The sequence below is a fragment of the Caretta caretta genome, chromosome 8 (assembly GCF_965140235.1).
Source record: "Caretta caretta isolate rCarCar2 chromosome 8, rCarCar1.hap1, whole genome shotgun sequence".
Classification (NCBI taxonomy): Eukaryota; Metazoa; Chordata; order Testudines; family Cheloniidae; genus Caretta; species Caretta caretta.
In genome coordinates, this window is record NC_134213.1 from 869,722 (window position 1) to 896,828 (window position 27,107).

Consider the following 27,107-nt stretch of genomic DNA (forward strand, 5'->3'; position numbering starts at 1 on the left):
CTTTTATGGACACCCACCCAGCCAGTAGCTATAAAATCCCTCTGAGTAGCTGTTCTCTAATTGCTCTACCTGTAAAGCGTTAAAACGTCTCACTGCCTTGCATAGGTGAAAGGAAGTGAGTGGGCACCTGGCCAAAAGAGCCAATGGGAAGGCCAGAACTTTTTAAAACTGAAACAAGACTCCCCTTTTGTCTGTCTGTGGTTGTTCTCCAGGGAAAGGCAAATAGAGCAGCTCTGCTGTGAGACACTTGGGCTAAGTATGAAAAATCATCAGTATCACACCTAGAACCTACTCCTCTAAAACCCCAGCTATGCCAGTAGACCAGGAAACGTCCAGGAAGACGCGATGAGGTTTATCCCTTTTATTTCTTTATGGCTTGTGGATTCCTCGGGGCTAACCCCGGTGCTCTTGTTCTGCTTGTGACCTTTAAGCTGGACCTCAAGAGAGCTATTCTTGATGCTTAATCGTTGGAGGGTTTTGGGTTTGTTTTAAACCTAGCAAACGCCTGTTTCCAAATGTATTTTCTTTCTTTTGTAAAAAAATAAATTTTACCTTTTTTAACAACAAAACTGGATTTGTCTCTTAAGAGGTTGTGCACATGTTTTTAGTTAGCTGGTGGGGAAAAAAGGGGGGGGTAGTTTTCTCAGCTCTTCCCCAGAGGGGGGGTGAAAGGGCTGGAGGGTACCCCACAGGAAGGAATTCTCAAATGTGCCTTCCTGGGTTCTCACAGGGGTTCTACACTTGGGTGGTGGCAGCATGAAAAGCTGTAACCTTGAGAGTTTAATACAAGCCTGGAGTGGCCAGTGTTAATTTTTAGAGTCCTTGAGGGCCCCACCTTCTGCACTCGAAGTGCCAGAGTGGGGAATCAGCCTTAACCCAGCCCATCAGCAAATCTAGGACACAAAACCCAACCTAGTCAGGAAGCTCCAGGCCCCACTTTTAACCTTTTGCTATAATGTGAATTGACCATCTCCCCTTGTTCTTGGCTGGCTGTCTCCTGGTCAGTCTTTGCTCCGTAACATCACTGAGCTCTCACTCCCTGAACACTTTGCTTCTTTACTAGCCTCTCTCGTGGGACTTTAGCAAAGGTCTCTGAAATCTAAATAATTACGTCAGCTGATTCTCCAACATGCACTAGTGTCACCACAGCCAAAAAATCCTCATAGATTAGCCAGAGTTTTCCTTTACAGAACCCCTGCTGGCTAGACCCTATCACAGCACGACCTACCCAGTATTCGATTATTAATCCTCATTCCAAATCCTTCGCTGGGCCCAGAGCTATGGGCTTACTGGTCAGCCATTCCCCATCCCCCTTGGAACCTGGCTGAAGTCTAGTACATTTGCTACCCTCCAGTCCTTGAGGTAGGAGCTGTTCTTACAGTGATTCCCTGGGTTTGGGAGCAGCAGCTCTGCTAATTCATGATTACGCTCTCCGAATGGTTGGCTTGGACCCAGCCGCGGGGGCCTGGTGACTTATTGCATTTTAAACGATTAGTTTGTTCCGGCCTCTCTTTGTCCAACACCTCGCTCCCTTTGCTGCCAGGAAAGAGCAGGTGGGAGGGAGGTGTCTCCACCATCCTCAGGGGGGAAACTCACGCAAAGGAATCATTCAGCTTCTCAGCTACAGCCTCAGCCTGAATTGCTCCTTTTGCACTTGGGGAACTGGCAACCCCCTTCCCCCATTTTGCTGCTGCTGCCCAGCCAGACTTCTTGGTTTTACCCCTTTAGCAAACTGCTCTTCCCAGTCCCCTGGGGTCTTTCCCCTCCTCTGCTCCCTGGGGTAGCTGCTGCATGAAGGGCCGCTCTGAAAGCCTGGATTTGTTTGGCTCCAAGCCACTTCAAGGTGCCGCTGAGCCCTGGCTTTCCGGAGGCCCTGGTGGCAGACGCCCCCTGGGACTCAGCAGCGGGTGATTGTCCTCCCCTGCAGCATCTCATGCTCAGCAGAGGGTCTAGGTCCTGCCTGGCTCAGGCCAAGGCAGCAGGGAGGATGGGTGGCAATTTCCCCCAGGAAAGCAACAGAAACCTTCAGCAAAACGCTCGGGGAGGGACTCTGGAAGGAACATGGGCCCTGCCCCATGCTCTACAATAACCACAGGCTCCGGGGCAGCCGACACTTGCCGGAGACGTGTTTATTAAGGCACTAAAAGCACTGTGGCTACACCAAGCACTGCCCCACACAGGCAGGGCAGCTCTGGGCAAGGCGGCCAAGCTGCCAGCAAACTCACTTCCCAGGTCATGACCCGTCGATGCCTGTTTCGTAGAGGGCCCAGCTCCTTGCCCCGCAGCCCCACCAGTGAAGTAGCTAGCAGCTTCTGCAGGCAGGGTGAAGGGCTTCCTCTTCCAGACAGGTTTCAGCTTCCCCTCACCTCCCCGTTTGCAGAGTCCAGGTCAGTCCCACAGGGGCAGCAAGTCTGCCTCAGCCTGGGCCATGGTAGGCCTGGAGCTGGGAAAAGCCTTCACCGAGGGCACTGGATAGCCCAGGGGCAGAGACCCACCGCACCTCTCAGCACAGGCCCAGCATGGGGCTGTGGGGCCAGGATAGGCGTGTGGTCCAGGCAGGATAGCAGCTGTGTGGTAGCAGGGAACAAGGCCAGTAGTTTTCGCTGTGGCCATGTGGCTGGTGTGGACTAGCTCCTTCCAGGACAACCAAGAGCAGGCACCAAGCAGGCCTGGGCTCGGGGACTGTACTTGTGTCCTGCCCATGAAGCAAGGGCTCCCTGCACAATGAGCCTGGGGGCTTGCAGCAAGGCCAGGGAGATGCTGAGCCATGGCCCCTGGTAAGAGGGAAACAGAGCAACCCTGCAGGATTCTCTCATCCACACCACAGCTTCCAGCGAGCTAGCAGCCTAGCTAGGTGAGAGGCACCAGTCCCAGGCATGGGGTGGGAAGGATAGATCCAGCTGGCACCCAGGCTGGTCACCTCTTAGGGTCAGAGCAGCCCTGCTCCAGCAAGCCTCTCCCACCTTTGGGCTCAGCATGGAATAGGTCTAGCCCCCAGGTGAGGTGCCTGGCTCAGCTGGTTGTGGGTACAGAAGGGAGGGGACAGGTGGCCCAGCTGAGACCACCAGAGGGGCAGGGGGCACATAATCCAGAGAGAAGACAGGCCATTGAGGGTCAAGAGAGCAGCAGGCTCAGCTTTGCCTATAAGGTAGGCCAGAGCAAGGTGCTGCCCAGGCCAGAGGTGGCAGAGAGAGGGGTGGCTCCAACCCCTTCTCCCTGGGGCCCCATGGAGCAAGAGAGAAGGGGCAGACAGAGATGCGTGCAGGGCCAACGTGTGCGGTGTGGCAGCTGGAGCCTCCCCTTACACATGGGAGAAGGCATGGCTCTTGCAGAGGGGTTTGTCCTTCTTTGAGTAGAACGTCTTCCCTTCCAGGCTGACCTGGCAGATCTGAGGAGAGAGCAGGCAGTCAACAGGGAAAGACCAGCTCTCCCTCTGCAACACCCCATCCACACCCTTTCCCCCCAAACCCCATTACACTGCCCATGCCTGGCACAGACCTGCCCAAGCACTCTAGGGGGCACAGGACACATGTGGTCAGAGGCCCAGGGCAGCCAGAGCTGCTCTCCAACACAGACCAGCTCAGCACAAGAGGCAGGTGCAGCCAATCCTGCTCACACCACCGCCAGTGAAGAGCCCTCCCTGGCAGGGGCTTAGGCCCTTATTGGCCAGGGCCAGCCCCACCGAGTCAGGGTGAGCAATAGCGAAGGGCTGCCCTGCTGATCTTACCGCACAGACAAAGCAGGTGTCATGCCAGCTGAACCCCAGTGCCTCCAGGAACCGGTCACCAGCATCAATCTTGAAGTCGCAGCCACGGCATTTTGTGCCGAACATCTTCTCGTAGTCTGGGGAGAGAGCGGGCTGAGATGGGGCTCCCCAGAGCACCCCCCTGGGAGAACTGGACAGGGACTGATGGGGCAGTCCTGAGATTGCTTTGCTGGGGGGGTGGGTGGGGTGGGGGGGAAGCATTTTTATTTGTGCCTGGCTCTAACTGGGGCCATGCTCAGTGGGTGGCCATCCCCTGCCCCATTGTAACAGCTCAGCCAGCGCCCCTCAGTCCCAGCCCTGGCTCTTTCCTGAGCCAGCCTCCAGCCCTGGCTCTTTCCTGAGCCAGCCTCCAGCCCTGGCTCTTTCCTGAGCCAGCCTCCAGCCCTGGCTCTTTCCTGAGCCAGCCTCCAGCCCTGGCTCTTTCCTGAGCCAGCCTCCAGCCCTGGCTCTTTCCTGAGCCAGCCTCCAGCCCTGGCTCTTTCCTGAGCCAGCCTCCAGCCCTGAGACCAGGTTTGCTGAAGGGGCCCCGGGAGCCAGCAGCGCGTCCCCATGCGTGCTTCCCCTCGGTCTGCGTGTGCGGCTGCCCCCCGGCCCCGCTCGCTTTGCCAAGGGGATTTCGCTGCAGCTGCTGCCGAGGACTGGCACAGCCAACCCCATCTCCAAGAGCCCCTTGCCCCCCCAGGGGAATATTGCAGGAAAGCCAGTGTCTGCAGAATGGGGGACCCCCGTTTCCCAGGAGGCCGTGCAGCACTCTGCTTTGATGTAGGTACTGCACTGTCATCGCCATGGCAACCTGGGAGCTCCGGCACTGCCCAGCAACCATCTCGGAGGCCAGGCCAGCAGCAGAGGATGGGGGGTCCCTGTAGGGGGAAGGGTGCCCCCCACCTTTGCCAGGGCAGGACCCGCAGGGCATCTGGCAACGCTGGGGGCAGCCCAGGGGCTGGAGCAGTAGCTAGTGGCCACAGCTTCCTCTCCCTGCCCCACGCAGCTCTCAGCCCCACAGCGAGGCCACAGGGGGACAGGCTGCCGCAGAGCCCATGGGAGCAGGGGGCAGCCGCAGCATCCCGGGGGCGGGGAAGGGGCCAGGACACCCCCTACCTCTCTCGCAGTAGGGCTGCCCCTCCTCCATGTAGAAGGCGCGGTTGCGGATGGGAGTTCTGCAGGCGGCGCAGGTGAAGCACTGCACATGCCAGGTCATCTTCAGGGCGTGCATGATCTCCTGGGCAAGGGAACGCCACCCTCAGCTGAGCCGCCTCCGCCCCGGAGCCCCGCCCCCTGCCCCCGCCCCGCCTGCTAGCCCCAGCCCCGCCCCCTTCCCTGCCATGCCCGCTGGCCCCGCCCCGTGCCCCCGCCCCCGCCCCGCCTGCCAGCCCCAGCCCCGCCCCCTGCCCTGCCCGCTGGCCCCGCCCCATGCCCCCTGCCATGCCTGCTGGCCCCGCCCCACCACCCACTGGCCCCGCCCCAGAGCCCCACCCCCTTCCTGCTGGCCCCGCCCCACCACCCACTGGCCCCGCCCCAGAGCCCCACCCCCTTCCTGCTGGCCCCACCCCCTGCCCTGCCCACTGGCCCCGCCCTGGAACCCCACCCCATGCCCCCACCCAGCCTGCTAGCCACAGCCCCTGCCCTGCCCACTGGCCCTGCCCCAGAGTCCCGCCCAGCCCATTAGCCCCGCCCCCCACCCTAGAGCCCCACCCAGCCTGCTAGCCCCAGCCCAGAGCCCCGCTCCCTGCCCTGCCCACTGGCCCCACCCCACCACCCGCTGGCCCCACCCCAGAGCCCCGCCCCGTTACCCCGCCCAGCCTGCTAGCCCCAGCCAAGAGCCCCGCCCTGCCCACCAATCCCACCCCAGAGCCCCGCCCCCTGCCCAGCCTGCTAGCCCCAGCCCAGAGCCCCGCCCCCTGCCCTGCCCGCTGGCCCCAGCCCACCACCCACTGGCCCCACCCCAGAGCCCCACCCAGCCTGCCAGCCCCACCCTGCCCAGCCCGCTGGCCCTGCCCCACCACCCCCTGGCCCCGCCCCCTGCCCTGCCCAGCCCACCAATCCCACCCCAGAGCCCCACCCCCTGCCCCACCCAGCCCGCTGGCCCTGCCCCACCACCCACTGGCCCCGCCCAGCCTGCCGGCCAAGCCCCAGAGCCCCACCCCCTGGTCCGTCCCCCCCCCCCGCCGCCGGGGCCCTGAGGGGGGAGGGCTCCACCGCAGACACTCAGCAGCGACTCACCCCACCAATCTTCTTCTTGCACTTGGCACAGCTGGGAGCGTAGCGCGTGTCGTAGCACTTGGGGCAGAAGACCGAGCCCCCCTCCTCGAAGAAGCCCCCCTCATCCAGCCCCTTCCTGCACTGGCAGCATGCGAACTCCTCCGGGTGGTAGTAATGCCCCAGTGCCACCAGGTAGCGGCCCCTGGAGGCAGGGGAGGGGAGGAGTTAGCACGTGCATCTGCCGGACAGGAGCCAGCTGCCCCCCGCGGCCCGGCGGGTTCATTCCTCCCTCCCTCAGGAAGGGGGAGCTGCCGGGCCATCCCCAGGAGACCAGCAGCCCCGTGCATGGCAGAGATGGGGCTAGGCGGAGGGGCCCCACTCCACTCACCTGATGACCTTGTTGCACTGGTAGCAGATGGGGGTTTTGCTGCTGCCCTCGGGGGGCTGCTGCGCGGCCTGGACAATGGAGCTGCGGTTCTGCATGGGCGTGGGCATGGCCGGCTGGCTGTGCTTGCTCAGCACGGTGCTGGTCTTGTCAGGGGCATAGCGCTCAGCAAAGGAAGGATCCACAGCCCAGGGCGGGCGGCTGGCAGGGCCTGGAGCAGCTGGGGCCCTGGGGGCTGCAGAACCTGCAACAGGCCCCAGAGGGATTCTCAGGTGATAGAAACCCGCAGAGCCCTCAACAGCTGCACTCTGCTAGCCTGGGGCAGAGCCTGGAAACAGGCCCCCCAGCCCCGCGACCCCCCTTCATGCACCCTGTTGGGGCACCAAGGGCTCACTCTGCCCCACAGCTGGGAGAGATGGCGCCATGCTGTGCCCACCCCAGCACCCCCTGCTTACCGTGATCAGGCTCCACCTTCAACACAGTCACCGAAGACAGGTCCAGCCCAGACACCTGGCTACAGAACAACTCATTAATGCAGCTGCCAGCTGGCCATCACCCACCCCTGCCCACAGGAGGCGCCAGCTGCCCATAGGCCTGGATGGGGCAGGAGCCCAGGGCCTGGCTCCCTCCTACCCCAGCAGGGGCAAAGCCCCCGCTGCTCAGGCCAGGCACCCCCTCCTGCTGTGCGGCAGCACCCCCTGGTGGCTGGTTTGGTTAGTCAATGACCCAGTATTGCTGAGCTGGGGCACTTCCTGCTCACATCCCAGGCCCAATGGGCGGTGGGCAAGGAGCGGGAGCCAAGGCACGTGAGGAGCCCGCAGGATGGGACCCTGGAACGGCTGGTGCCCTGAGCAGCCATGCTGAGTCCTCATGGTTGTAGGCGGAGCAGCCTGCCAGCTCACCCTGGCGGTCAAACCCCCCGCCCCCACTTCTGGGGGAGTCTGACCCTCACCCTGGGGTAGCCGTAGCCCAGTCCCGCCTCCTCACCGGCCCTGCTGCGCCAGGGGGTATGGAGAAGGAGCCCAAGGGTGGCAGCAGCCCACTGGCTGCTCTACCCATGAGGTCCAGCCCCCCACAAGGCAGTTTTTCTTGGACTCCAGTTTCTTCCTCCCTGTTGGCAAACCCAACATCCCCTGTCCCCGGACATCCCCCTAACCCCAGGCACCTAGCTAGCAGGATGCCCACACACAGACATATCACCAGCAGGATGCCTGAAAGGGCAGACCAGCTGGCTGCAGCCCTGCTGGGAGATGCCGGGGGTGATGGGAGGCACCAGCAGCCACAGACCCCCCCCAGCAAGGGATGAGCAGAACGCACAGGTGCTTCCAGGGGGGCCAGCGAGCTCGCCCCCAGCTGACAGTTTGGCCTTGCAGCTCTCAGCTTAGGCCTGGGGAAGGCAACAACAGCTCAGTGCCACCCCTTCCTCACCTCTCACTCCAGGATCCAGGGCCTCTCCAGCCAGCCCACAGTGGCCAATCCCCAGGCCCAGGGTCAGCTGGGTTCAGCCCCTCCCTGAGGGCCAAAGGCAGCACTGGCTGCTGGAGCTGTGCCTTACACCAAGCAGGAGTGGAAAAGCCAGGAGCCCTGTTCCCCAGCCTGCAGCAATGCCCACCCTTGGGGGACTGGTGCCAGCAACCCAGAGGAGTCCGTGGACAGCAGCCTACAAAGCTGCATGATGCACTGGAGCTGGGTTTGCTGCAGGTCAGGGGCCAGCATTAGGGGAAGGTGGCCAGGCTCCGCAGACAGCAAAGCAGAGCTGGTTCCCCCAGCTGCTACAGCTCAGCCCCGGAGCTGGCACAGCATTATGCTGGGCTGCAGGCCCCAGGGCGCCCCAGGCCACCCCCGCAGAGCTGGCAGCTGGTGCCCTGGTGGCGCCCTCCTGGCAGCAAAGACGACTAGGAGCCAGTTACAAGAACAGGAATCTTTATTTTACTACAGAAGGGTCCAGCAAGCAGCTGTGCTGGGCAGACCCAGGGCCCAGCCCCAGCCCGCATGGCCAGGCCAGGCCAGGCCACTCCCCAGCAGGGGGCTCAGCCAGCCCAGGGGAGGCACCACTCAGCCCATCTAGGTCACATCACATCGGCACTTGGGCGCACTGCGAGCCTGCCACAGCAAGGCAACAGGCTCCGAGGGACCAGCACCATGGCACAGAACCCAGGGGCCTTGCTCCCAGAGCCCTTGGCCACCCACCATGCACCAGGTCACCCCTGCTGGGCCAGAAAGAGGGACATTCAGTCTACACCCACCCTCCAGCCTAAGGTCCCCGTCTAGTCTGGGTAAGCAAGGAGACAGCAGTGACGGGAACCTTAGCCCATGGTCATTGAAAGGGAGAGGACAGGCCACCCCGCTCAGACCTTGTTACCAGGCTTGGGGGAGGCACACCTGGCAGGAGGGGCCCAGGTACTGCAGTCCTTCCCCAGACCGGAGCGAGCTCTGCTGTCAGCCCCCAGCCTGATGGGAGCTAGGACACAGCCCCAGCGATGGGCAGGACAGCACAGCACAGCAGCCCCTGGCCCAGGGCAGCCTGCTGGGTGCTAGCCAGGCCCTCACACCATGAGCACAGCCAGAGGGCATCTGGGAACAGCAGCCTGGGCAGCTCATGGGAACAGGACGCAGCTGGCCTCGGTGCCACAGGTTCACCGTGGGAACACGGGCCCAGGGGACACTGCAGGCAGCAGTCCCAGCTCCCACTGCCTAGCTAGGCAGAGCAAGGGTGCTGCAGTCACCCCAGGGGCTGGGGCTCTTGGGGAAGCCTGGCATGACAGGGCAAGGACGCGCAGCAGTGGAGTCCCTCCGCTCCCCTGGGGAGTGGGCGGCTTAGGGGGTCTGAGATCAGGGCCCTGACGCGGACAGCCTCCATCCCACCCTGCACAGTGCCACACAATGCTTCCTGCTCCGGGCTGGCCCCTCCCCAGCCCAGGCAGAGCAGACCACACAGCACGGCACAAGGAGTTCCCAGCTAGGTACGGTCAGGAGCAAGGTGGATGCCCCTCCCCAGGCAAACATGTGATGTGGCCGAGCCAGCCCAGGGCGGAGAGGTGCAGGCTCCCAGCACAAGGCCAGGCGCTGCTCAGGATTTCACGTTCAGAGAGACAGCGGAGCGCTGGTGGTGCCAGTCACGAAGGCCAGTGTAGCGGGGGCTCTGCAGCTCAGTGACAAACTTTTCTCTGAAAGGAAGGAAGGAAGGAAGGAGATGGACAGAGAGGGGGAGGAGGAGGAGAGGTTAGCGCCAGAGGGAGGAAGAGGCTCCATCGGCTGAAATCAGGACAAGAAAGAGCAGCCACATGACTTCATGCAACCAACCAGGGAGGGCGAGTGCCAGGACCCCGGACCAGCCCCTCCAGCAGATGCTAAAGGCAGCACAAGGGCCTGCAGATGGCAAAGGCCAGGCCAGGGGCCTGCCAGCAGGGAGGCTGGTTTAACCTCAAGGCCAGGAGTGGCAGAGTCCAGGGCAGCAGGGACACCCCCAGACAGGCACCCATGCGGAAACCCTGGTGCCCACAGTCCTTACCTGGCTTTTCTAACATGCTCATCATCTGGATCTTGCACTGAGAGCAGCAGGAGAGAAGAGAGAGAGTAACAGTTGGAGACGCCCTGAGGGGGGAAGGAGGAAGCGCACAAGCACCATCTCTTGGCCCCAGCAACTGGCTCCCGCGGAGCCTGCAGGCTGCTCCTGCCCCAGCCGGCTGTGCTGCAAGGGCTAGACTGAGGCAACACAAGGCGCCCGCGGAGTTAGCCAGACTCCGTGAGCAGCAGGGACTGGTCTGGGGCAGGCCCACAGAGCACACAGTGGGAAAAATACCTGGCACGCTGCTGGGAGCGGGCTGCCCAAGAGCCATCTGCACCAGCTCTGTAGGGAGACCGGCTACTCCGTGCCCTGCAGGCCACCAGCCACCCCAAGGCCCCCGGCTAAGAAGGATGCCAGGCCTGTCCAGTCCCAGCGTCAGAGCAGGGCTGCTGGCCAACCCACGCCTGGTGTCCTGTCCATCAGCCCGCATGTGCCAGGACCCAGAGGGAGGCACTTACTGAACTCTGTGCCCGTGAGCTGGGCCAGGATGTGGAAGGAGCGGGACTGGGTGGTGCCAGTACGAGGCTGCCAGTCCTCCGTATCCTCAATCAGCCGCTTTTTGCTGGAGTCATTGGGCAGGCCGACTGGGGGGCTCATTAGCCGCAGAGCGTGCCTGTGCACAGACAGAAGGGCAGGGTGCTCAGCCAGCACGCACGGCACACCCCACATCACGCAGGACAGGGAGGGCCTTCCAGCCAAACCCCGAGTGTCCCTCCCACACGGTAACCCACAACAGGGCTTGGGGCACCCCACCCCCCGGGGCACAGCACCCCCAACACATCACTCGGACACGAGCTACATCCCTGTGCGTGCCTCCTTGCTGGCCTGGCAGCCCGCTGACACCTTCCCTCGGGGGCAAGCAGCTCAGGGCCCAGGAACACAACAGCACAACATGCCAACTAGCAACAGACAGATCTCCCCTCCCCCCCCCGCCCTTACTCATCCTCCACATAGGAGCGGCCCAGGTCTCCACGGGGCTGAGTTTTCCCCTCTGGTGGGCTGGGGCCGGCACCGACCCTGGGGCCAGGAGAGAGGCAATAAGAGCATGAGTGAGTCAGGCGACAATCCCAGCACGGAGGAAGAGCCGAGTGAGCCCCCACGGGACCAGGAAAGGCTCTGCTGGCAGCCATGGTGCTGAGGGAGCCGAGCCCCAGGAGCCTGCTCCATGGTGGGCCATGAGCTCTCCAGGGCACAGGCTGCTCCACCGCCCGCAGGTTACAGAGCACGTGCCTGGGCAAGGATACCCTCCTGCCCCCACAACCACCGGCCAGTGACACCCAGCTGCTCTCTGCAGACCCCTGCCCCTCGCTGCAGAGGGGTTGAACAGCATCAGGATTCCAAAGCTAGCAGTGGCCAGAAAGCCCCCTGCCCTGTGACTGCCCCAGCCAGGGCCTCCCCTGAGCCAGCACCATGCTCCCAGAGGAGGCAGCTGCTCTGCCTGGCTCCATGTCAGCTCCCCACTCAAGGTCAAAGCATTCGTCTGGGCACCAGCTCTGGGGAGGGCAGTAGGCTGAGCCCAGGCAGTATGTGAGGTTGCTGGATAGGGCTGTTCCCCTTAGCTACAGTTCACTGCCCCCAGCACTCAAGCTGTGCCTGAAATCTCGTCCTTTGGGCAAGGAGCAACCCCCTCGGCCAGGACCCCTGCCCCTGCACAGGGCCAGCGCCCAGCCACACCCCAGCATGGCACTTGGGGCTGAACCAAGGGCTCCCGAGCCATGCCTGGGGGAGGGGATGGCTATAGGGGAACACAGCCCATAGGTCCCGCTCCTTTCCCCAGCGGGCCACAGGCACCTCCCCGAGTGGAGAGGAGGAACACAGCAAGGCAGCAAGATGGTTCTAGAGACCAGAGGGGAGTGGGCACAAGCCCAACAATGGGGGGGGGCATGTGGGTGCTCACCAGCCCAGCGTTCTGGGGGGAGGGGAGGGGCGGGGCATGCAGGGGATTAGGAGCAGAGGAAAAAGGCTTACTGACTTGTCAGGGTTCGGCACCTGCGGAGTCGGGGAGGAGAGAGAGGAAGAAGAGGAAAGGAGGGAAGAAAGAGATTAGACCCACTGCATCCACAAGAGAAACGTGCAGAGCGAGACAGAGGTCCAACTCTCCCTACACCCAGACCCCACCCGGGCCAGCTCTGGCTGCCGTCTGCCCCAGAGCAGGCCAGAGGAGAGGGTGCCCCAGAGGGCAGAGTCAGCAGTAGATCACAGCACATCCCCCGCTACAGACCAGACCTGGCAAGGGGGTTCTCTGGGGCACCTAGTCCAAGGGCGCTCCCCAGCCCACGCTACTCCAGGCTGGGTCAGGGCCCCAGGATTAGGCTGCTCTCAGATAGGGAGGGGCTGGCCGGCCAGCTTTCTGCAGCCCAGGCTCCCTGGGGAACACGGGAAAGGATCCCAGCTTGGCGAAGTAACTGCACAGTGCAGAGATGAGGGCCACGCTCAGCGGCCCCCAGAGTTCCCCACACCAGCTCTGGCAGCTCAGCCGTGGGGGTACCCTGTGGCACCCCCACCCTCAGCATGCCCAGGAGAGACCGGCCAGACACATGCTTCTGGAGGCGGCACAAAAACGCCGCCAAGCTCAACAGAACAGCCTGTCCCCTTTTGGGGTGGGGTCAGCCCCTGCCTGCGGCTCCACTGCCCAGCCACTGCCCTGCCCAGATGGGCAGGAGAGCCCACGCCTGGGGAGTCCCAGGTACCCTGCCAGCAGCTGGCCAGGTGCAGGGGACACCAGCAATAGCCCAGAGTCAGCTGGCAGGAAGGCTCCAGGCTGGCCTCTGCTGAACATGCCCCAAGGCTCCTCAGAGAGGTCTGGAAGCCAGAACCCACATGGCCCCCCCCCCAAAGAGAGCCCAGCCCACATCAGCAAGGGGAGAGGGAGGAGCGCAGGGCCAGCGAGGCAGGTCAGCCAGTCTCTGCGTGAACTAGGTGTGTGGAAGGAGGGGGGGGAGGGGGGCTGCTGCTTTTTGCAGTTCAATACCGGAACCAGCCACCAGGGGTCACTGAAACACCAGCCCTATAGATGCGGCCCACAGCTTTGGGTGCTGCTCCCCAGAGGGGGTGCCCGTCCAGCCCCGCCAGCGAGCAGCCCTGGCTCGCGGGGCTCTCACCGCATGCACACGAGGCATCCGACATGCAAGGGCACAGCACAGCCAGACGCAGGCAGGGCCTCCGGGCGGGAGCGACCAGGCCCGGCCTGCAGTGCTGCGTGATGGACAGCAACATACCCATTGTGCTGGGGGGTGGAGGCGGGCGCGGGGGCCGAGTACGTCACAGGTTTCGTCACCAGCCCAGGCAGCGAGTTGGGCGTGGCACTGGCCCCGAAGGGCCGTGCCGTTTTGTTGAGGGTAGTACTAGGAACGAAGTTATATTTCGGGGGCTGAGAGCAGGGGAATGAATCCTGAGCGGGAGACAAAACACAGCACACAGGCTTGCACATCAGGCAGCATGCGAGAAGCACAAGGCAGCCCCATGGGGCAACCATGCTAGAAAGCCAGGCCCATGCCTGGCCTCCCAGGGGTGTCCAAGGGTGACAGCCTCTGGCACCTTAGAGCGCTCTGTGGTGGCACTCAGCCACCAGCTGCTTCTGGGCTCTAGCAGGTGCTGCTATGCGCCCACCTGGCACCCAGCAAGGGGCACACAACAGCACCTTGCCCGGGGGATGACGGGAAGCTGTGAGCCCAGGAACTGGGTCCGGATGGGGGTGAGGGGCACAATAGCAAGCTGAAAAGAATTAGTGACAAGGATTGAGACACCTGGCCAAAGTCACTCAGATGCAGGGCCCGGACAGGCAGACCGCTAATGCGCTGCACTACGATACCTGCCCACACCATGCACCAGTGCCCTGCCCCCCAGAAGCCACCCAGCCCAGTGCCAGGGAAACTCCAAGGCAGTGTGCAAATACTGAAAGTGAGAGGCAGCTTCATGGCTGGGTCCAGCCCTGCCCGCCCCCATCCCTCAGAGGGACAGCACTTTGAGCCAGCCCCTGCAAGACAAGACCAAAGCCCTGGTTCCCAGCAGGATCTGCGCTGGGAGGTGCATGGCCAGGCACCTGTGGGACGCCCATTGACCTGCTGCGGAGGGCCTTTTGGAGGGAGGTGTCAGAGGTCACAGTGCCCAGTTACACCCCTCCTACATTCTGGAGTGGGGTGACTGGCAGCTGCCCTGACCCACAGCCAACCATGCCTTTGCCACCAGGACCCCCAGCACCTGGTGCCCTCCAAGAGCAGCCTGGGGCTAATTCCAGAGCCTCCAGAAAGGGCCCACAGACAAGTTCTGCCATCAAAGCAACGGGGACCCCTAGCCCTACCCGCCACAAGGCGGAGCTGGCGCCCACAGGGATAAGAGCAGCACATACCTTGTGTGGCTTCCCCAGGAGGCACTGGACTCTGCAGGAAAACATATGGAGCTGAGGTGAATAGACCACACCTGTCTCAGGTTGGGCTCTTCCCCCTCCCCAAACCAGGCCCAGCCAGACCTCTCTGCCAAACCAAGCATTGGCTCTTTATGGGCTCTGTGGGGTGCGGGACAAACCTGGAGGCTCTGAGGCAGTCCACCCCTGCGGCTTGGGCATCAGAATTGGGGTGGGGGCTAAGGAGGGGGCTGTGTGGGTCCCTGTCCCAGGAGAGATAGCAGTATGGGCGTTACCTGCTCAGGCTGAGGGAAAGCTGGTCTCCGCAGGCACGGATCTTGTTCTGTGCTTCGATGTGAGTCATGCTTCTGGTGTTCTCCCCATCGATGCTCAGCACCCAGTCGCCCACTCCCACACCGGCCTGGGCTGCCTTGCCACCGGGGGTCAGCTGCAGGGCAGAGCCAGAGAGTCAATCACATGGCACAAGCTCCCCAGGAATGATGGGAGCTGCTGGGACGGGTGGCAAGAGCCCCCGCAGACCGGGCCCAAGAGCCAGAGCCGCTCCCGGGAGTGGGACAGTGCGGGAGGGAGGTGGCTAAGGACACAGGCACTGCAGGGGAGCAGTGCTGCTGGGGGGACAGTCCCAAGCACCAGTGAGTGACGCTGCAGGGGGAGGGGAGGGCAGGGCTGAGCCACCCACAGCCCTCGGGGATGCTATCGGCACGGGGCTTCAGGAGTCCTGCGATTCGGCTACGGCCAACACCCTGAGCACACCAATCCCAGTGCCCCGACGCTCCCCAGCCCAGAGCCTGACTGCACCAGAGGGGGGCAGTCAACTCCGCAGCCAGCCAGGGCCAGCTTCCCCAAATTCTTCCAGCGGGACACAGCGCCCTGTATTCCCAGGCCTACGGGGGCCTGGCTGTGCACTAAGAGCAGCTGTCTTCCACCCCAGAGGTGGTGATGTTTTGGGGCTGGGTAACAGGCATGCATCTGGGCTGGCGAGAGCAGCGCTCTCGCAGCCCGCCCCGTGCCCCTCCACCATGTCAGGAGATGCCCAGCTGCCAGCTCTACTCAGTCCAGTGCAGGGCTGCTTTGCCTCCTGATCCTGCCCTTGCTGCTAATGCATAGCTCTTGATTGGGCTCCTTCCCCCCCCACCAATGTAACCCCCACACTGACCAGGGCAATGCCTACAGCTGGGGAGGCTGCAGCACTGGGATTGGGCTAGGCAGGCCCTGGATCCAGCTTCTGAGGGCTGCTTTGGATCTGGAATTGAGCTGCTTCCCCTCCTACAGCCCCGCCAGGGATCTCCAGGACAAGAACCCGCTAGACTCAGCCAACCCTCCAAGTGTTCGTTCAACAGCTCTAAGCCTTAATTCCGGCCCCTGCGTGTCACATCTGCTGTAACTGACAGGGCTGTGTCACCCAGCACAGGCTGCTGCAGCCTGTTCTCAGTGAGGGACTCTCAGTGGGAGATGAGCTTTCGGCACTGCACCCCGCACTCCTGACACAGCAGCAGAGCGGCTGTAACAGCCTGACTCCCGAGCTGCCGGGGACCCGGGTTGAAAATGGAGTGCCAAGGCAACTCTGAAGTCTGCTCTCCCACTGCTCTGAGCATCTCTGCTAGAAGGCCTTCCTTACAGGAGTAACTGTCCACCCCTGGAAATCCCAGGGAAAGCTGCAAGTCCCAGCTCCGGCACCCATGCGATGCCTCACAACAAGCACCGATCCAGGCATTTAATACACTGACTACGTGTTTGCAGCACAGCCCCCGGGGGTTTTAAGACCCCTTTGCAAGTCACCATTAACGAAAGCATCCATGCTCCGGAACGTGAATACAAAGACCTTCCCCTCACCACAGGCACAAAGAGGGAAGCTGGTGTTAGGGTTTTAAGGCTGTGGGATGTGGTCGGACCCAGAGACCTCAGATGGACAGAACAAGCAACATCTGCAATTAGTGTGTTCAGCTGGTCAGTTCGGGGCATGTACCCAACCCAGTGCAGATGCGAGTCACACCCCCTGGGTGAGACCTCTGGCTACCCACACAGCCCACAGCTTTCTGAACGGAAAAAGCCAGTCCCTGGGGGTCCCAGGTGCCAAGTGTCCGCACCTTTGAGGTTCAGGAACAAGTGTCGGGGCAGCAGGGCTGGGAGAAGCTGGAGTTTGGCTCCACCTCCAGGGTGGGCAGCACGGGCTCTGGGCCTAGCACTAGCAGCCCTCGTGCCTGCTCCCAGGGAGCCCGAGTGCCGCTCCGCCGGCAGGGACAGGGAGGCAGCGCAGTTCCAGGTCTGCGGGAGCACCGGTGTCCCTGCACACAGCGGGGGAGGGGGCAGCAGAGGGGCTGGAGGCATTACCCCGAGGCAGGCTGCCCCTTCCCCTAAGGGCCGCTCATGGCTCCCTGCACAACCCGGTGACTCGAGGAGGGGAGACTGCATCCCCCCACCCACCCCACACAAGGAACGGAGGAGGCAGGCCACAGAACAAATTTTGGGGACTCAGTCCCTTCGAGCCCATCATGCTGTTCTCCCCTCCTCTGCCACCCCCGCTAGGCCTGTAGGGAGGGCCAGGGCAGGAGGGGGCATGCACCTTCCCAGGCTGGTGCCAGCTGCAGGGTCCCACGCTCCCAGGGCAGAGGCTGTGTGTGCAGGGCTCACTGGGGAAAACCAGGCACCTCCCGCCTACCCTCCTGTCCCGCAGGCCCACCGGCGCTCTGCCTGGGAAGCGCAGCCCCCCCAGCAAAGGAACCAGCCCCAGTGCAGGCAGGCATTGCGCTAGACGCCATAGCGCTGGCCAGGGTCGGGCCATGGAAGCGAGTCAGAGCCTTCCCTAACACAGCCCATGCGTCACTCGCTCCCCCGCAGAACTGGAAACCACAGGCATTTCCTAGGCTGTGTCTGGGCGGGAGGGGCCAGGCAGACCCTAGGAAGCTTCTCTCCTGCTGTGCTGATCCCATTCCTCTTCCTCCGGCAGCAGGCAGAGACATTACCTCATCCCCAGCCATGGGGCTGCAATACCCAGCCTGGCGCAGGGAGACGTTAACACTGCTTCAGCACCGGCAACATTTCCTCTACTCCCAGCCCTGCACAGGGCCCGGCTCAGGGGCTGGGCGAGCGGCCCGCCCGGCTTCACCCGCAGGGGCCCCCAGAACCAGCCAGGCTGCAGTCACACAAACCCCCAAAAGCAGGGCCCCTGGCTCAGCGCCTCCCCCCGAGAGTCTAGAGCAGAGCCTGGAGCTGGTGCACTCCGCACAGCGGACAGCCAGGGTGGAGGACAGGGGGACACCACTAAAGCAGGCCCTGCTTCCTCCTTGCCCCAGAGACCGTGGGGCAGTCGGATGCATGCACAAGTGTCTCAGAAAGGCACTGTGGCAATGAGACCAGCCACTTGCTTCTGCAGCGACTCTTCCAGCCCAGCAGCAGAAAAGCCTCCAAGCCACACCCTCCCCTTCCCGTTGCCTCAGCTGCCCGGATGGGCGGGGCAGGGGCTCCCCTCCCAGGGCACCAAGCCTGCCAGCTGCAGGGTGCTAGGAACTGGTGCACAGCACTTGCCATGCCCTTCTGTCCCAGTGTGACCCCATCACAGCTCCAGCATGCTGGCATGGAGACAAGTGGCGATACACGGGCCCGGAGCCATTCCTGCTCCTCTGGGGTGGGAAGCTCAAGGGCCCTGCATTCGGACCAAATATTTCCTCAAGGCCAGCTCAACATGAACATAAAAGGACTCAGATAGGCCACTGGTGCCACGCCAAGGGCTGGAAAATCCCACCTGCCAACCAGACCCCTCTCCCCCCCTTGCCCTCTCTGCACAGGGACAGGAGAGGATGCCCTGTCCCCAAGGCGGCACAGGGGGCAGTTCCTGCACAACCCCACATGCTGGCAGAGCCATGTGCTGCACTGGACACCAGGCCCAGCCTGAGCAGGGGGGCCAAACCCCAGCACCATTCCCCTGCTGCCAGGAGTAAGCATTGGCGCCACTGGTGGCAAGAGTGGGATGCCGGGGCACCCTGAGGGAAGCCGTGTCCCAGCCCAATAGGAGCTGCCTGTGCTGGGCCAGAGAAGTGGCTTGAAGGCATCAGCCCAACCCTGGGCAAGATGGTCACAGGGTCACCCACCAGCCCTTCCCAGCCCCCACTCAAAGCTCTCCAGCCTCAGCCCATGGGGGAGCTTGGTAGAGACCCATGCAGGGCTTTGGAAACCAGACTGCACTCGAGCACGAGGACCTCCAAGGTGGCGAGGAAGGGACCCTGCTGGGCAACACGGGCACAAGCCTGCCTTGGCTGCCTGGGGTGAGAGCCAAACAGCTGCCAGCCACAGGAGAAGGGTCTCCCACAGTGCCCAGGACAGCAGCTGGCTCCAGGGCTGGGCTGGCTCAGGGAGAGCATAGCCCAGGCTGTGCTGGGGAGGTGGAAGGTCCCTGCTCCTGCTGAGAGCAGGGCAAGCTAGCCAGGACCCTCCCCAACTACACACACAGCTCCCAGCTCTCCAGTCCAGGCAGAAAGTTTTTAGCAAGCTCCCCACGCAGCACAGCTGTGCTGGAGGGGCCATGGCAAGGGGAGGCCCTGGTAGCCAGGCTTGGCACTCTGTCCAGGCTACAATGCTGGGGGAAGTCTTAGTCTTCCATTGCCTGCCTAGTGGGGTGAGTTCCCCAACACGGCTGCACTCCCCACGCTGCCAGCGCCTCCCTTCCATGACCTTCCCCAGGCAGAGGGTCCCCGTTCTGCACATGCTGAGCGCCCAGGGCACTTTGCGCCTGCAGCCACGACCAGCTCTGCCCATGTGGGAGACGCCCAAGATGGCCACGTGCACCTAGTTCTGAATGAACCATGGTGGGGGGGTGGAGGAGTCCCAGGATTCTCTCCCCCCACCCCGCCTTGGCTCTCCAGCCCAGGAAAGTCACCTGGGTCATGGGACCGCTGTGCCAGGAGTGTCCCAAGGCCCTGGCACACCCACCCTGCTGACAGCAAGGGCATATTTTTATCCTCTCTCTCCTTCCCTTCCCTAGCACTGCCTGGGAACAGCTGAGGCGGCCAGCACAGAGGGCCCCACCTGCTCCCTTCTCTCACCCAGTGCACACATGCACATGGAGAAGTGCCAAGGTCTGGCCTCTCACCTCAGCCACCCCCCGACCTGCCTCGAGGGAGGAGATGTCGTCGTGGAGAACGAGCACCATATAAGCATGGGGCCACCAGGCAGATCCCAGGCTGTGACCCACTTATTGCTGCCCCCCATGTCAGTGGAGTCACCCACACCTGGCCTGAGGGGAACCAGAGCCCCTGCTCATTAACTGGGGAGCATAACGAGCCACCCACCTCCTCCCTGCAGCCCTAAAGCCCATCAAGCAAGTGCTCAGCTCCCTATTCCCCTCCCTCAGCCTCTCCCCTTCAGCGCTGACCCAGCAGGCCCCAGGAGTTGGGTCAGGAGAGGCAGCAGCCACCTCCCTTCACGCCCTGCTCCAGAGCCCACCCATTGCAAGGAGTGAAGTCGCCACAGGCAAGGCCCTCACAGAGCCAAGCTGCAGGTGAGTCAGTGAGCCCAGACAAGCCTCGAACCCCAGGCCACTGGAGGCCTCATGGCCCATGGGGACGAGTGCTGGGGGAGGGTGTTCTCTGGTCCCCACAGGCTGGGCCATCAGCACCCCCAGTGCAACATCTTCAGCCCCTGCCCCAGGGCTGCACCCCACCACCACCACGCACTGTGCAGGGATGGTGAATGGCTGTTCAGCAGCCCAGCCTCCCGCAGGGAGCACGCCATGCCTGGAGAGTCACTGGTCTGGCAGGGCACCGGCTCAGTTACAGGTGGCCTGCGAAGGGCAACCAGCCCAGCAACAAGCTGACAGGTGGGAGAAGCAGGAATGCTGGGCTCACTTTGTCACAGAACCCAGGGGAAGGGGCATGAAACTGAGGGACAGGGCATCAGCAACAGAGCAGAGCAAGCTGGCACCCAGGGAGAAAGCAGAGCTTCTTGTTGCATGGGCCACAGATGGCTCCAAGGGGCACACAAGCCAAGAGGGCCCCCACTGACACAAGGCGCACCAACCCTTCAGCAGAGGGTGGGGTAAGGAGGTCATGCTTCTCCACAAGAGGTGGAAAAAGTCCCCCTGGCCCAGGAGCACCAGTCCTGGGTACAGGCAAGGGGAACTCTGAAGGACAGGGGGCACAGGGGCTGGTAGCCAGCAGGCAGCACTGAGGGGCCATGGAAGAAGCTGGCCACAGCTCTAGTCTCTGCTTCAGCCGCACTCCCAAGCTAACCAATGGAGCTGGTCTGGAGAGGACCTGTCAGTGCAAGCAGAGGCCACCTCTTGGGCCAGCTGGCAGCCAGAGAGAAGGAGCAGGGCACTGGGGTGGTACCAACACTACAGCATTGAGGGCGAGGAGCAGGGATGTCTCGGAAGAAGGGGTGGGAGCTGCCTTCAGCACCTCAGTAGCTCTCCTCTACCTGCCCACATGCCTCTGAGTGCACCCATCTGGGGCTCTGCCTCATTGGCAAGGATTCCTTTCCCGGGGTGATGAGTGGGAATATTTGGTAATGTTTTTATGAGGCCTGTGTGTGCCTCTGTTTCCCCTGAGTGCAGCAGTGCTCCCCAGTGAGTGGAAGGGGACAGTTTGCTCTCTGGACAGGCTGAGACACATTGGTGAGGGTGTCCCCCAGCTGTCTGGGGCTTAATCCCACACCACGGGTCAGTTGAGAAGACAACAGCAAATCCAGGGGCCAGGACACTGACACCTCACAACCAACAACCCAGAGGGAGATGGACTCCCCTACACCACACCCCCCCAGCTTGAGATCAGAGGACTGAGGGCTGTGAAATGGGGGATAAGTAGTGGGTGCTGAACGGAGTCAGGGCTCCCCCTCCATCTGACCTCCTTGGTCAGACCCCAGCTTGGACAGATGGAGCTTGAACTGAGGGGTTCCCTACAGCTTGGCTGGGCTCTGGGCTGGCCAGAGTGGCCTCTGCTTTGCCTTTCATGTCTGCAGACTCCCTAGGCCACGTCCAGTTAACAAACCCGACGGTTGTGACAGCACGGTGTGCGCACCAATGCCAGTGCCAGGGGAGGTGCATTAATTCAGAAGAGCAGGCAAGTCTCCCCAGGGTCCGTCTCAGCTGCAGGTGCTGCCTAGAGCGCCCGGTGCAAAGCAGGGGCTGCAGGCCCAGAGAGGTTCAGTCTCAGGAGGCAGCGAAGCCACGAGGCTCCCCCTGGAGGGAGAGACCCCTGCTCTGGGGTCTGGCCACTGGAGGGTTCCTCCCAGAGCCTGTTGCAAAGCAGGGCCCACAGCATAACCCTGCAGATGCATGATGGGGGAGGGGTTCCCAGTCCCTAGAGACCTGCAGGTGGGCCCCACAACCTCCACTTGCACTCCTTGCTGCTCTCAGATAGCCACAGACCCCAGTACCGCGCCAGAGACTTGCAGCCCTTGGCGGGGGTGACCCAGCCACCCACGCGGGGAGCCAGGGCTGCGTGCACAGGAGAGGGGTTCTGGAGTGAAGGGGGCCTCTTGGTGACCGCAGAAGAGACTAGCTGGCCCCTGCCACCCCCACACATTAGCTTTGCTCCTTATCCCACAGGCAGTGGAGTGCCAGCTACAACCACATCATGGGGTGCCTGCTCTCGTCTACATTAGTCCCTTGCAGTCAGCTCTGCCGGGCTCTCCCTTCCACTGGCTGGGCAGCAAACAAGACCTGTGTGATGGTACCCACCTGCACTACCCAGCCTTCCTGAGCAGCACACCCCCAGCCCGGGGAGTTTGCCAAAGACAGCACCTGGCCCTAGCACCTGGCCCGGGATTAACGTGCACCTCCATCAGCACCACACTCTGCAGGGCCCAAACCCAAACCCTGGGGCTGGCTGCCCACAAGCTGGGAACTAGCCTCTGAGCTGGCTGGAAGAGGAGATCCCTGCAGCTTTGCCTTTGTGGCCCTTTGGCCCCTTGGAACAGCGGGGGCTCGCTCAGGAAATCCTCCTCCCCAGGACATGGCCCCTCCCCCCAGGCGTTCAGAGGCGCGGAGCCAGGCTGTGCTCACCACTGAGCATAGGGCCCTTGGAACAGACAGTGGGGGGGCTGTGTGGGGAGGGGGCTCAGGGGCCACCACAGTCACACAGCTCTGGTCCTCTGCAGACCCCTCTGCCTAGACAGGCCCTGTTTAGTGCAGGCAGCTAGCCAAGAGACATTGGTCTAGAACACGAGTTGAGGCTGTCTCTGCAAGGAGCCTCCCGAGCGCCCGCAGGGTCCAGTGGGCTGCCAGTGAGCTCCCCACAGGGCTGGGTCAGCAGAGGCCCAGTCAGAGACCCCTCCTCACCCTGACAACAGGCTTGCTGCTGTACACACGGGCTGTCCGGCATACGCAGGAGGGAGCCCTCACACAGCCTGCTCCTGCCTCCAGCATGTTGGGAAAGCCTCCATCCACCAGCATTGCAGCACATTCCAAGGCTTATAAGGCAATTCCACGGCAAGGGCCATCTGCCAACGATCCAGTGAGAGGTTCATGAGCATCCTGTGCCTAGGCAGGACTGGGACCCCATGGGGGGCAGCTTGCAAGGCCGTGGAACCCCTCCCCACCCAGAGGGACTGGGCACAAGGAGCTGGCCCGAAGAGCCTTGAATGGCAAGGCAGGGGTGCAGTTTGTGCTAGGTGCCGATTCGCCGCCATTACAATGTCAGCTCCTTGTACCGCTCCATGCCAGCCTGGGCCACAGGGGGGTGCAGTCCTTGGCCTCCTCATGGCTTCCAACAAAACAGGGTGGGATGGGGCACCTGGCCACTAGGAATTGAACCAATATCCAAAGGTGTTTCTTCCAGATACTGCCACCCCAATGCCAGCTGCTCACCCCAATGGCTCTAAGGCACAGAGCACATGGCTCTAGAGGGGTGGTCTCACTCACCTTGGAGTTCACTGGCAGCCCCCTGATTCCCAGCCCAGGAATTAGTGCAGCCCTATGTTACTGAGACAGCCCTCCTGCACACAGCACAGCACTCTCCCAGTGGGGCAAGCATACAGCTAGGAGCTAGCCTGAAGTCGGCACCCAATGCTGCTGGGTACAGATCCAGGGTTCAGGGGCTGGGAGAGGGAACCCAGGGCAGAGCACCTGGACTCTCCAAGTGTGACCTGTGGCAGACTGCCGAAGGAGACTGCCAGGAGAGGAGGTGGCTCTGCAGGACAGTCCCCAGGAAGCAGCTGAGAATGAACAGGCACAGCGCCCTACAGCACTTCAGCAGGTTGTCTCAAGGCCTGGGCCTGCCCCAGGAACAGAGTCCAGACCCCAGGCAGACTGGGGAGAGTTCATCCCACAGCAGCACCCTGCCCCTGAGCACCAGGCTGGCCCAGCTGGGAGCAACTGACTCACATCCAAGCAGGAAGGAGCCCCTCAACATCAGTTTGGCATGGAAACCACCACACCAAGACCCCGACCCACTGGCAGGATGCCCAGAGTCACTGCTCTTGTTGAGGACACCAGAACATAGGCACGAAGGGAAGAGACCAGGCAACAGGCTCCAGGAGGGGAGCTCCAGGCCGGGGTGGGGGGGGAGTCACAGCATGGCTGAGCCAGAGGTTTTTGCCACAGTTCTTACCCTGGAGATGGAGAGGGGCATGTTGAAGTCCTTGCCCCCCTGCAGCCTGAATCCCCAGGGCGCCGGCCCATCCAGCATCACTTTATAGGAGTCCATGCTGCTCATTTCTGAAGCTAGAAGAGAAGATTCAGGCAGTTAAGAGTGAGGAGAGCAGAGAAGGGGGCCAGGGTGCTCTTGGGGCCTCTGAGGGCCAGTCCCAACCATCTACTGACACACTGCCCCCATGGCTACTCCGGGGGAACACGGGGGAGATTCCCCAGTGACACTGCTAGAGAAGATCCCAAGCTAGATCAAGCCATCACAGGGAGAGGATCCAACCCCCCCTCAGCATTCGGCCCAGAGTCAGAGGGGGCCACCTACAAAGTGCAAAGCCACTGCCCCTACAGCCAGGTGCCCATGGTACTCACCAAGCCACAAGCTACTCGGGACTCTGGCAGTGACAGCAGGGTTTGGAAACCTTTTTGTTGGTCAAGTCAGCACTGCCAGGGGGTCTGCTTGACACTCACTAGCCCCAATCACTGGCAGACACAGGGGAGACAGACTTCACCCCAGCAGCCAGCTGAGAAGAGCAACCCCATCTGCCAGTTTGCACAGGAAAGGGAATCCCTGCAGGACAGCCTGTCCCTACACAGCTGCCAGCCAGGGGGCTGGGGCCAGCCCCAACCCTGCTCAATTCCAGGAGTCACCACCAACCTCATCTGACAGAAGCTGGAGCAAGGCCTTCGGCCTCTCCTCTCCCTCCAAACCCAGGGAGGGGCCAGCACCAAGGGATGGCGACTTAGCCCCCAAATCTAGCTCCACACCCCCACGGGTAGGTGATGGGCAGGATCCCAGCCACCCTCCCCCAAGCTCTCCCCAGCAGCTTGCAGGCTATATAAGGCATGTAAGATGATACCGGCATGCTCCTCTGGCTGCTCATCCGGGCTGGGGGCTGGGAGGGATACTCCAGAGCAATTGCTTCATGTCAGACATTCCCTGTGCTGGCCAATAAAGCAAGCAGACAAAACCAGCTCTGGGCTGGGATCCCTCACCCCCACAGGAGCTGCCTTGGGGCAGAGCAACAGCCACCTGGGCTCAGACCCGATCCGCTCCCCCCACTCCAGAGCCCCCCTCGCCAGCAGGCCCCACTTCCTTCCCCTCTAAGGAGCTCAGCTGCAGCTTAAAGCTTATCTCCATGGGACTGGGGGAGGAATGCGCTGGGCTAGGAAGAGGGGGGGAGCCTGAACCCTCCCCACTTCCTGCGTGGAGCCAACAGGACAACGTGCCGGAGCGGGGCCCTTTGCCACAGGCTGCAGCGGGAGCCTGGGCTCTGAGCGCTGGGATGCGTGTGGAGGATGCGACGGGGTGGGGATGTCCCTGCCGCACTGGAGGAGCTGCGCAGCCGTTCCCAGCCCTCTTCTGAAGCTAACCCCCCTGGTTAACACGGCAGCCCCCCCGCCCCAAACAGGGCTCCCACGGCCCGCCACCGCCAGACCCGAGCTGTGGCTTCCTGCCAGACTCCAGGCACCTGGTTCGCCGGGCCAGGCAGGCTGGGAAGCGTGGCCAGGTGTGTCCCGGTGCCAGGACGGGCAGCGGCCCCGAAGCCGGAGCCAGACACAGCCGGGGCGAGACTAAAAGGCTCCTTCCCCCGAGCAGCAGGAAGGAGGACCCCGGCGAGCAGCTGCAACGACCCTCGGCCGCTGAGGCGGGTGGAGACCAGGGCCCAGAACAACCCGCCGGGGCAGCGGCTCAGGGCCCCGGAGACCAGCGGGGGCGCAGTGACCGGCTCCCGCGGGCACCGCCGGGGGGGGGGGGGGCTGCGGGGCCGGGGGGGGCTGCGGGTCAGCGAGCCGCCGGGGCCGGGGGGGGGGGGGGGGGGCTGCGGGGCCGGGGGGGCTGCGGGTCAGCGAGCCGCCGGGGCCGGGGGGGGGGGGCTGCGGGGCCGGGGGGGGCTGCGGGTCAGCGAGCCGCCGGGGCCGGGGGGGGGGGGCTGCGGGGCCGGGGGGGCTGCGGGTCAGCGAGCCGCCGGGGCCGGGGGGGGGGGGCTGCGGGGCCGGGGGGGCTGCGGGTCAGCGAGCCGCCGGGGCCGGGGGGGGGGGGCTGCGGGGCCGGGGGGGGCTGCGGGTCAGCGAGCCGCCGGGGCCGGGGGGGGGGGGGGCTGCGGGGCCGGGGGGGGGCTGCGGGGCCGGGGGGGGCTGCGGGTCAGCGAGCCGCCGGGGCCGGGGGGGGGGGCTGCGGGGCCGGGGGGGCTGCGGGTCAGCGAGCCGCCGGGGCCGGGGGGGGGGGGGGGGCTGCGGGGCCGGGGGGGGGCTGCGGGGCCGGGGGGGGGCTGCGGGTCAGCGAGCCGCCGGGGCCGGGGGGGGGGGGCTGCGGGGCCGGGGGGGCTGCGGGTCAGCGAGCCGCCGGGGCCGGGGGGGGGGGCTGCGGGGCCGGGGCCCCAGCGCGGGCTCCGGGAGCTGCCGCCGGCCCAGCAGAGCCCCGCAGGCCGCTCGCCCGGCCCGCCCCGGGACCGACCCCGGCCAGCGACGCGGCCCCTGGAAGGGAAGGGAAGCGGCCGAGCCCCCCCGGGCCCCCCCCCGGCCTCCCCCCCTCACCGGGAGGGGGGCGCGGGACCCCAAACCGCCCCGCTCCAGCGGCAGCCCGGCCGCCGCCCCCAGCCCGCCGCCGGGGAGGGAAGCTACGTGCGCGGGGGCCACCCCGGCCCCGGCCCCGGCCCGGCCCCCCCCCCTCGCGCCCCGGCCCCCCCCCCTCGCGCTCCCCTCGCGCCCCGGCCCCCCCCCTCACCTGCTCGCGCCGCCGGCTCCGGGCGGGGCAGACTGACTCTGGCCGCGGCCCCGCCCGCCCAGTTTCTTGTATACCCCCAGGGGGCGGGGCGATTCCGCCCCGTCCGCCAATCAGCGCAGCCTCCGTGCACGCTCACGCACCGCCTTTTGCGCCTGCGCGGGGCTACTCAGCCTTCCGCGGCTGGGTTCCCCCTGGTGCCCAGACCGGGGCGCTGCAGGGACAACGCGCCGCCTGCGGGCCGCGCCGCGGGGCGGGGGCAGGCTCCCCCGGGGGCGGGGTCTGCACGGCCAACAGGCCCCGCCCTCCTGCCCCAGCCCCTGCCTCCTGCCCCAGCCCTACCCTCAGGGGGCTTCAGACTTAAGGCCTGGGAGGCAGCAGAACCAGGCTCCCTGCAAACTCAGGCACTTTCTCCCCTCGCAGAGTTAAGGGCTGGGAAGGGGCTGCGGCGGGAGGGGGCTTTCCTCCCGTGCACGGTGCATGAGCTGACGGGGCCCGGCAGGGCAGCGCCAGTACCAAGGGCA

General features: G+C 63.9%; 1 protein-coding gene across 9 annotated transcripts; it reads right to left on the minus strand.

The window, feature by feature from the left end:
* Positions 1-2,114: 2,114 nt before the first annotated feature.
* PDLIM7 (PDZ and LIM domain 7) lies at positions 2,115-26,691 on the minus strand. Of its 9 annotated transcripts, XM_048860946.2 has the most exons (16): positions 25,331-25,528; positions 24,719-24,803; positions 23,824-23,936; positions 14,557-14,708; positions 14,267-14,297; positions 13,137-13,309; positions 11,887-11,907; positions 10,858-10,935; positions 10,377-10,531; positions 9,862-9,898; positions 6,806-6,864; positions 6,354-6,594; positions 5,987-6,167; positions 4,865-4,985; positions 3,728-3,843; positions 2,115-3,388 (listed from the first exon to the last, which is right to left on the minus strand). In XM_048860946.2, the coding sequence occupies exons 3-16, from the start codon at positions 23,926-23,928 to the stop codon at positions 3,302-3,304; spliced, it is 1,557 nt and encodes a 518-aa protein (XP_048716903.2). In that variant the 5' UTR covers positions 23,929-23,936; positions 24,719-24,803; positions 25,331-25,528; the 3' UTR covers positions 2,115-3,301. The 9 variants fall into 9 exon arrangements, with proteins under 9 accessions (XP_048716903.2, XP_048716901.2, XP_048716902.2 ...); XM_048860944.2 differs by lacking the exons at positions 24,719-24,803; positions 25,331-25,528 and adding an exon at positions 26,587-26,691; XM_048860945.2 differs by lacking the exon at positions 24,719-24,803 and having other exon boundaries at positions 25,331-25,527.
* Between the last annotated feature and the right edge of the window lie 416 nt (positions 26,692-27,107).